This window comes from Egretta garzetta, unplaced genomic scaffold (genome assembly GCF_000687185.1).
Source record: "Egretta garzetta isolate BGI_Z169 unplaced genomic scaffold, ASM68718v1 scaffold215, whole genome shotgun sequence".
Taxonomy (NCBI): Eukaryota; Metazoa; Chordata; class Aves; order Pelecaniformes; family Ardeidae; genus Egretta; species Egretta garzetta.
Genome location: NW_009259719.1, coordinates 4,977,735 through 4,988,159, shown reverse-complemented (window position 1 = coordinate 4,988,159; position 10,425 = coordinate 4,977,735). Strand labels below are relative to the sequence as shown.

General features: G+C 37.6%; 1 protein-coding gene across 1 annotated transcript in view; it reads left to right on the top strand.

Annotated features, from left to right (window-relative positions):
* Positions 1 to 10,425, top strand: part of CACNA1D (calcium voltage-gated channel subunit alpha1 D) — a 198,348-nt gene that overhangs the window by 5,029 nt on the left and 182,894 nt on the right. Inside the window, exon 3 of the mRNA XM_035894713.1 lies at positions 1,229 to 1,334. Coding sequence (XP_035750606.1) covers positions 1,229 to 1,334 — 106 coding nt within the window. The remainder of the gene's footprint in view (positions 1 to 1,228; positions 1,335 to 10,425) is intronic.

The window sequence follows — 10,425 nt, the reverse complement described above, 5'->3', positions numbered from 1 at the left end:
AGGACCTTGCACTTGGCCTTGTTGAACCTCATGAGGTTCACACAGGCCCACCTCTCCAGCCTGTCCAGGTCTCTCTGGATGACATCCCGTCCTTCTGGTGTGTCAGCCGCACCACTCAGCTTGGTGTCATCCGAAAACTTGCTGAGGGTGCGCTCGATCTCACTGTCTAAGTCATTGATGAAAACATTAAACATCAGTGGTTCCAGTACGGACCCCTGAGGGACACCACTCGTCACCAGTCTCCATCTGGACATTGAGCCATTGACCACTACCCTCTGGACATGACCATCCAGCCAGTTCCTTATCCACCTAACAGTCCACCCATCAAACCCATAGCTGTCCAATTTAGAGAGAAGGATGTTGTGGGGGACCGTGTCAAAGGCTTTGCAGAAGTCCAGATAGATGACGTCTGTTGGTTTTCCCTTGTCCACTGTTGCTGTCACACCATCATAGAAAGTCACTTCATAGGCATGAATTTTAAGAAATATTTTTCTTTCTGGAAGACAAAAGGTATCTCCAGGTTTCAACTACTGTCACCCAGATATGGTATAAAAAGTGCAGATGCAATTCATGCTGTTGTCAGTTTGAAAGCCTATGGCCTCTCAGTATGCATGGCTGCCAAGCCAGTAATGATATTCTGTTCCCCACTTTACTCACCTAAACTTTCATCTGTCCTGGAAAAAGCAAATTGTTCAGGAGTCCAGCTGCCAGAGATATGAAGAGGGGCTCAGAATTTTCCTGCGTCCACTGCACAGCTTTCCAGCTCTCATACAGGAGAATCTTTCTCATATCCTGCTACAAACTAGATCCCAAATGATTTTCCTCCTTTGGACAAACACATTTCTCTTAACATTAATGAGACTTATGTGAGCATATGAGGACAGAAGATCTCAGTGAGTATTCCTTACCCATCATGATGACCCAAGGATTGATTTAAGAGTGTATAATAATATTCATTTCTGGAATTTAATATGAAGTGCTCTGTGGCAGCAAGAGTATTAGTTTTCTCTTTTTCAAAAGAAGGAGAGAATGTTGAAAGATCATTGTGAGGGAAAATAATACGATATAGTGATATAACTAAAGGTGATGAAGAGTTTGTCACAGTTATCAGTGAAAAAGTTGCCTTAAAAGTAAGACTTGTGTTACAAGTGTTGATGCTGAAAGGAGAGCTGGGCTTGAAAGTTTGTAGATACTTATAATTCATTAATTCCTTAACGACATTTTCCAGACCATTTGACATATTTATACTACTGTCTATTTTTGCCAATTGTGTGGCCTTAGCTGTTTACATCCCATTCCCAGAAGATGATTCTAATTCAACTAATCATAATTTGGTAAGTACTCTTGAGTTTTTATTTTATATTTGTTTGCTATGCTTTTAAGTTGATGGTCATGACTAGTTGCTAGTATTTGAGACTGTATTAAGTATAGATAATTTTAGTAAAATAAAATTGGTATATAGTGATACTTTAAAAGAAAATGTATATGGAATTGCTTTGGGTTTTTTTCAGTTTTAATATGTGCTCCCTTATGTGTTTAAAGTAAGATTTTTCAGCAGTCATATTCTTTGGAGGGGAATGTACATTAATATTAATCCTGCATGTATATGTATATTTGTGTGGTATAAAAACTTCAATTTTAGTTTCTATCACTCATATCCATTAAATGTATTTATCAGCTGTTATTGTGTTTCTGACCCTTGTTTCAGTCCTCACTAAGTTGTGCTGCCTTTCCTAGTATACTTGTCTAGTCAGCTTTCAATTTTTAATGGTGTTATTTAGCTGTATTTTACTAGATATTTTAGTTTTTAATGAGAGGATGGTGGGAAATTTTAGATTAATACATTTTAAAGTGATAGGAACATCAATGTGAACTTTAAAAGCAGTCACTGCTGATATAAGTGATCTTTCAAAAAGTAGTGTGTAAAGATGTACGTCTTTGGAAATAGTATACTAGCATTGTGCTTGAAAATATAATGAAAACTAATTTTGTTTTAATTCTGTATTTTAGTAAGACTTACAAAGGCTATCATACTCAAGGGTAATACTGAATTACCTTGCAATAATTTAATTGTTTATACTAAACACCATCTTGAAATAGTGGAGTTCAGTGGTCCTGTGCACTCAAAATCTGCATGTGACTTCTTTTTGGGGGGAGGGGAGGTTTGTTCACAAAATGAAGAATTGGATACCAGTAAGTAGGTAATTTTGGATTATTTTACATGGAAAATTTAGGTTGATATGAGGTCTTCTATTTATGAACAGTTTGTGTAATTTGTGGTGTGTAAGCTTGCTTAATTTCCTAAAAATAATTATTCTGTGCATATGACCCATTTTATACATTTTTTGTTTATCAAGATTAAGTAAATATGGACAATAAAAACTTTCTGGTGAAAGGCAGAATAATTCAGGTCAATGTAAAGAACGATTTATGCAACTGTATATCTAGTCAACCAACAGTCTTTATCTCTCCTTTCTTTTTTTTTTCCCCCCTGAGAAATTCAGGGTACAAATCTCCATAGCTGTCAATCCACCAGGAGATCCACTAATAACTAATTTTGTAAAGCAGTTACTTGTGTCAGAGGCTAATCATTTTGAAATAAATGTTTTTGGCATTACTTTTGTTAGGTTAGTGACTGGTATTTCTGACCTAATTCTACAATGTGCTAATATTTAGAAAGAAATGGACATTTTCATCCCTTATGGCTTTTCTTTGTTTATCTAATGTAGCCAGGTTAGTCTAAGCAAAAATAAATTACTTTTTTTTTCAGTAAGAGATCCTTGTCCATTTTAAGTAGAAAGGGTCTTGAACACCCCCAATTATATGTATACAGAATTTACTTGGCCATTTAAGTTCTCTCAAATTTTCATTTAAATTTGCATCCTGTTTATACCGATGTTGAGTAATTCCAGTAAGTTTGTTCAAAGAATGGAATTTATCCTGACAATGTACTTTCAGGTGCTGGGAACAATTTAAGCCCAATAAGGAAACACACAGGCACATCCTGTGTACTTGATCTAATTAAATAGTTCTGGAATGAGCAGCATTGGCTTTTCTTATGACTAAGGTTGTACATAATCAAATACACTAACCAGTGATCTGAGTTCACGTATCTCCCTCTGGTAGGCTGACATTTTTCCTAGTGTAGACCTGCTTCCTTTATTGAACTCTTAGGCTGGATGCAAGTGTACTGTGAGGGAATGTCATAGAAGAGCTGAGTTAGAAATCTTCAGGCTTGCTTGGGAACCTGCTTGAGCATGTATTTCCTGATGCTTGAAGTATTTTGTATAGATATTTATCTGAGAGGGCTGTAAATTGTCTTACAGAGGAAGTAGAGACTATTCTGTTGACTAATGTTCAGATCTTTTGCGATACTGTTCTAAAAACTAGAACAAATCTTAAAATTAAGTATTAAATCTTAATAATTCGTTTGGTAGGATTTTAGCCCCGTGTATTTGGATATGTTTGTCTTCCATGAGCCCTACACTGCCAGTTTGATCTTGCTGGGAGACTGCACCCCACTCTGGCTTTAATTCAAATTCAGAAGTTGAGGAGATTAAGATAATCTTCTCTCTCCTTCCAGCCTGGGTGTTTGGTCCTATCAACCCCACAGCCTCTTCTCCCTGCTTTCCTCTCTGTGGATGCAGGCATCCATTGACACTGTACAGATGCAGCACTTGCATCATTTAGTGCCTTGAAGGGGAGAGACCAGAGTGAGGAACAGTAACATGGTCTGCCTCCAGTGCCTTCACCTCCTCATTATGTAAACCGCAGCTTTAAATTTTATTTTGCATGTGGATATTATACCTAAGGCTTAGGGAGTAAATCAATGTTGCTTCATTGAGTTGAATAGATTAATTGCTTTCCATCAGCTACCTGAACTGGCTTGTATTTTTTTAAATTCATAAACAGAAAAATTAAATATTTATGCATGTGAGGGTGTTTTTGTGAATACAAAATATACATAATTGGTAGTCAGCCATGGAAAGAGGAAGCATTGGCAGAAGAGGGCAAAAATCAGTGGAATACTGGTAGAGTGGGAAGTAGAAACAGAAACTTTTCCCATTTCCATTGCTTGGGCTAGGGAGAAGATTGCACATGCGAGAAGTTGAGCAATTGAAATGTTCATTCTTTATGACTTCAGGAAGTCTGCAATGGCAACCTCAATCCAAGGGTGTACATGCAGAACAGGTATTAGTTTCCCTTTGTGATGTTAAAAGACAGCTTCTGTATGATGGAATTTCTAAGACTTGTAAGAGAAACCTGAGGTACACTTCCCATGTCTGTCTTTACCTGTGACTGAGCCAGTGAAACACTGACCATATGTCAACCATGTAACCACTGGTTAAGCTGTGAGTGAGCCCTGCTCTTGCTTTCTCATTAATGTTTCTGCATGTGGTGTCTAATAAACAAAAAAGTCAGTTATATGTTGCAGTAGTAATGAAAAAATAAGTTTAGCACAAATTAACCAAAAATATAACAGACATTTTAAGAAACAGGTAAATGTATCTTAAGAGAAACAGGAAATCAAATGTATGCGTATTTATGTTTTTTTTTTTTAAAATAGGATGTATCTTTGGTATCTGTTATTCTTGAATCTGAGTCAATTTTTAATCTTAAATATCTTAAGACAGATGTCTGTGAGAAGGTTTCACACCCTTGTTTTTGGAACAGTAGACTCTTCGAAAACCGACAGCACAAGCTAAGTGTAAGGATGGGACCATTGTGTGTTCTGTGTTGGTCATTCATCTTTGCTGACGTGCAAGTTGTGATTATGGAAGTTTTTGTGATAGAGCCAGCAACATGTTATGAGATACGAGATACTTTTAAGGAAGCAAGAAAGGGTTTCTTCATTATATCAGAGACTGAATTAAGCAGATGGTAATCACCGATGTTGTAGGATAGGAATCTCTTTCATTATTAGCTTTTGTCTGTCTTCATCTTCTGACTAGACAAGCTTAGATTTCTGTTTTGCCTTTTTGCTCTTCTCTGAGAGGGTGCACTACAGCTATCTCCTTGCACAGTGGATTCATGGTCATCCTTATTCTCTCAGGAATGATGTGTTAGTACTGGGTGATACAAAACAATACATTTCAAACAAAGTAGAAGTGCAGAGTTAAATTCAGACTGGGCTGTGCTTGGCTACTTGGCAGTGTTACAGTCCTGTGTTCTGTGGGAAAGTATCTAATCCTTTGTCTAAAAACAGTTTGACATGTGTCTTTTGGTGTATGCTGGGAGAGGCAGGAGGATGGGATCTTTTCTTCTGTACTTTGAATGGTGCAGCCCTTCCATGTATTTCTGTACTGCATAGAGTGCAACACAGACTAATGAACTTTAAAAACAGTTATTGAACTTGATCCTGAGTTCTACTTAATAATTAGTTCCTAATCCATTAACATTCTTTCACAAGTGAGCTCCTTTCTTCTGCAAGTAGGTGGTTGAAAATATTATTGAACTAAAGAAGTTTTTTTCTCTTACAGCAGAACAGGGCTAGTGTTGGGATGAAATCCTCATGAACTCATAAAAACGTCATTCATATTTTAACATAGTTTCTTTCATCTGCTTTTGGAAGTTTCAGGTGATCTGAACTTCCCATGCTTGATTCAGCTCTTTTGGCAGTGTTTCTTGTCTGAGCTTGATAAGAAGCAGTTTCTGGCAGGATGGGTTTCCTGTATATATGTATCTTCTGTTTCTGTCTTTTCCATTTTTCCTGCATCTGTGTTATTTCCCTTCATGTCTTTTCTTCTTTGTTAACTTCCCACTCATTTCTTTCTTTCTTGTTATCGTTTGTCTCTGCCCTCTGGCTTCCCTCTGTTTACTGTTCTGTTTGTCCTCTCCTGCAGCATGCTTTGCTCTATCTTACTTTCCCACTTAATTTTTTTCTTTTTTTGTATCATCCTGCTGTACCATGTTCTGTTCTCCTGTGCTTTGCCTCCTACTGACTTTCCCATTGATCTGAGTAGCACTGGGCTTCTTCATGATGTGCAGGCAGACTGGCACAGTACAAGTCTGGATTTTGGCTGCGATTAAGACATTTTTGGTTGTTCTTTTTCTTTCCCTTTTTTTACATAAGTAAATGGGAACAGTAAGAAGGAATCCATACCAAGTCTATGCCAACGAGACCCCTGAAGTTTGAGTTGAGTCTGCTTTGGGTGTACTGCATCTCTAGTGACTAGACCCTGAGGGTTTTCACTGGTGACACTGTTCTACTTGAGATTGACAGCCTGTGCATTTTGGGAGATGTACTTGCATAAATTACAGCAAATTGGCAAGTACAAAGTCACATGAATAAAGGCCTTGACCCTAATGCATAAAGGGCTGGAACCTAATGATAATTAAAGACTCTATGCCCCTCATAGCTGGGTTCTTGAGCCTTGTTTTTGACTACCGTTGTCAGTTGGGAACCCCCTCAAAGAGTGAGGTTCTGCATTGAAAGAAGGTCTCTCCAGCCTGTGCTTACAGAGCAGGTCAGGTGATGGTGCTGGACACTTCTTTCTCCCAGGCAGCTGGGACTGGGAGAGCCATAGTAGGGGGACACGTACAGAAAGGTATCTGTTTGCGTCCTATCTTTCAGGCAAAGATTTCCTCTGTAAGTGGATTTAGGTGGATCTTTCAGTGCCTCCAGCAATAACAAAGCCAGTGTTGTCCCTGAACTGTTAGTTGTGCCCTCAATCTAGGGCGCAGCAGGAGAGTACTCTGAGAAGAACTGGTTGAACTCTTAGAGGTGCCAGGCTTCCTATCCTTATCTCATTAGCAACCCTGTGACTCATTCAGTTTTAAGGCCACATGACTAATTAATCCATCCATTGAAAAGGTTTTTGTTTTTTGCCTTGCACCCGGTTATCCTCTGTATGTAGCTTCTCTGAAAATATTGTTGTAGAATGTTATTAATTTAACTACATTTGGAATTATTAAAGATTTCTGTTTAATTGCTAAATGTTCTATGATGTATTTTAGAAAGACTTCTACATATATCTACTGTCTTTGCTGTGTTTCCTTTCTCAGTTCTCAGTCTTTGAGACCTGTGTGTCTCTCTTCACTTAGAACATCTTCCCATCTAAATAACTTTTTGTCACTTGTGTTTCTGATCTTTTTCTACTTATGGATTCTTAGCTAATGCTCCCTCCTGATGTCTCTGCTAGCTGCTATAAAAGTCACCCAAGTAAACTTTTCAGGAACAATGCAAGGTAGTCTGGACTCTACTGAAAATACTTTATTTTGCATATGGGAAAACATGATGGAGATATTACGATGCATTGTGTGTATTTAGTAAGCACCTAACTACTGGTACTAAAGGCACTAGATTAATTCTTTGTAAGGGAAAATGTCATTAAATTTAATTTGAAAAAAAAATAAATATTGGATCTAACCATAACTGATATACCACAGGAATTCTATATTGCATATCAATTCAAGTCAGTGAAATGTATTTATAGCTCTCTGTGAGTAGTCAGGAGGGCCTGAGAGAAGGTCAGTAGTTTAATTTTGAAAAAAAAAAAGTCTCTTTTCTTTTCATGCAGGCTTAAAAATAGAGGCTTGAATTCTCTCCTCATCAGTTTTGTGTCTACATGCATATGTAAGTGCTCTGAGGGATCATTTCGATATTTTTTTTTTCTGCTATTTTTAATGTACATTGATTACCCTGGCATCTATTTTCTCATTCAAAAAAACCCATGAAGTAACTATTTAACTACTGGAGCAGCCTGACTTACGTTTCTGAAAATTAATAGCAAGCTGTTTGATTATTAGGTGAGGCAGTATGCATCAGTAAATTATCTTTGCACAACTTCAATAATTCCTTAACAGCTGACATTTCTGCAAGGAAATTATTAAAAATATTATAATGCTGCATTCAGCCCTATCTTCATATTTCAATTTTTTTATATTACTGGCAGCCTAAAACTTCCAGTAGTATGCATTTGCTAGTTATTATGGATTGCTTTGACTTTTATCAGAGCTGAACGTGTATTTAGAAAACTTTTTTCCTTTGTGTTGTAATGCACACCTCTGCAAAACAGATAAAAATTCTGAGTTGGTAGTGGTTTAGACCTGCTTTGTCCTTCAGCCAGTTCCTAGGCTTATTCTGCTCTGCACTATACCAGTAACATGAAATAGCTCTTTAATTTTTTTGGTAAACATAATTGCATGTGTCAAGTCCATCTTTAGCGGTGAATGAAGCAGAAATTTTGCTTCACACTCTGACTCAGGAAAAGGGACAGTCCTGAAAAAGATATGACCAAGATAACCGGTAATTTCCAACTGGTAGAAGGGTCACTTGGGTTTGTAGAGGTTTGGGAATAACATTGACTAGTCCTTGTTCTTTATTTTATTTTGTGTGCCCCAATACAACTTAGGATCTAGCTACTTCAGCACAGATGAAAACAGCTGTTTGGAGTACAAGAGTATGAGAAGGTCTACAACTTAGTTTTACAGGTTTCAGTTAATGACAGTGCAAAAATAATTTCCTCCTTTTTTTTTTTTTTTTTTTTTTTAAAATGCAGGCTATAGCTTCTCAGTTATCCAAACTGGAAGGCCTTACGAAAAGATGTGCTTAATCATTCCCATTTGAAAGGAAATTTTTTTCTGTGTTCAAAGTTGCAAGCTTGTTCCTGTGGGGAATTCCTACTAAGGGCTTGTCTCTCCTTAAAAAGATTTGCTGGTAGTGCTTCACTGGCAAACTGCCTAGGGAGAGACAGCATAAACCAGCACGTTGTGTGGTGGGTTTTTTTTGGTGGTGTGGTTTTTTTTTTTTTTTTTTTTTTTTTTTTTCCCCCCCCTCCTCTATTATAGCCTAAAGTCAGTCTCCCAAACAGAATAGTGCTGCACTGGTAGAAGGCTGCTTTTTTTCCTGGTTTAATTGTGTTGTGAAGAGCAGTGATTCCCCACCCTACGCCCCTGCCCTTCTTTTCCCTTACTCTCTGCTTGATAAAGGTATGCCTGCAGAACTTTATAGACGGGTCACAATAAAAATAAATCTGTGTACTTTCAAATGCACAGAATAATCTTATTAGTTAATATATCGGTTGAACGGTTGGTGGGAAAGGAGTTAATTTGACATTAAAATTGTACTTCAAATATAAAGTGAGCCTTAAAGATGAGTGGGAGAAGTTTGTACTTTTCATACAAACTATTGAAATAAAGTAAAAGTTGATCTAATTTCCTCCGATACTGAGCATGTAAATTTAACAAAATACTAATCTACAGTTTTATTCCTTGACAATAGCTGCTGTGCTAAAGGAAACGCTGAAATTGTTTCTGAAGTTTTTACTTAAAAAAATGAACACATAAAACTGATAGTCTTTACATGTTGCCATGTATGAGTGCTACACCAAAAGTAGATTGCCATAAACATTACTTGGATTTGCTTTATAAAAACCTGTCTTAAATCTCTAGGATGTGCAGAATGTGGGTGTTTACACATAATCACACAGAAACACAAGGGTTGGAAGGGACTTAGTCCAACCCTCCTGCTAAAGCAGGTTCAGCTAGAGCATGTTGCACAGAACATCGTCCAGGCGGGCTTTGAATATCTCCAGAGGAGACTCCACAGCCCCCCTGGGCAGCCTGTTTCAGTGCTCTGTCACCCTCAAAGTAAAGAAGTTCTTCCTCATATTAAACCTTTCTTTTAAAAACATGTTTCATATAAGCAGCATCTTATGCATTGAGAACTGTGGTTTGTTGTGTGGTTTTTAATTTTTTTTTTTTTTGGATGGTCTGTGTGTGAGCGCTGTGTCTTGAAATACTACAGAGTTGGGATCCATGGCTTTTGAAGGTGCTGGTCAAGGCTTGCTTGCTTAATTTGAGCAGAAACGGAGTTCTGTGTGATGTCAAAAAGCCAGCCGGTGGGTACTTCAAAAGACTCAGGTAGCCATTAAGATCAACTAAAATGTATTTTCTAATCCGATGAGCTTTAATGACAAACTGTTTCCAGTGATGGTTAATTGAATGTGTTATTTGGTTTACCACTCATTGTGCAAGAATTCAAATTTGTTTATCCTGCTGTCATGCACCAAACCCTTTCTCTTGCTAGGCCATCTGGAAGGACATGGCCATTGAGAAAGGTTAAATGAATATATAGTGATAGCAGGAGAATGTAAATTAGGATGGATTTACTTTTCAATGTTAGATATTTTTTTTTGTTATTGCGTAATCCTCTGCAATAAAGTTTTCATTTAATGAATTGCAAATACAACACCCCCCCCCCCCCCCCCCCCCCCCCCCCCTTGGGGATATCGAGAGCATGACCTTAGTTCCTGCTTTTATAAAATTCAGTTGGTAGCACCAATTAGCAGCCTACTGTTGTTTGTGGTTTTTTCATAGCCTTTTTTTATGAAGAAAAGTGCTTTTAGAGTTGCATTCTTCTTGAAGAATGCCTTGATTAAACACTGTGATTCTCTCAGAAAACTAGGTGCTTGCCTTTAGCAT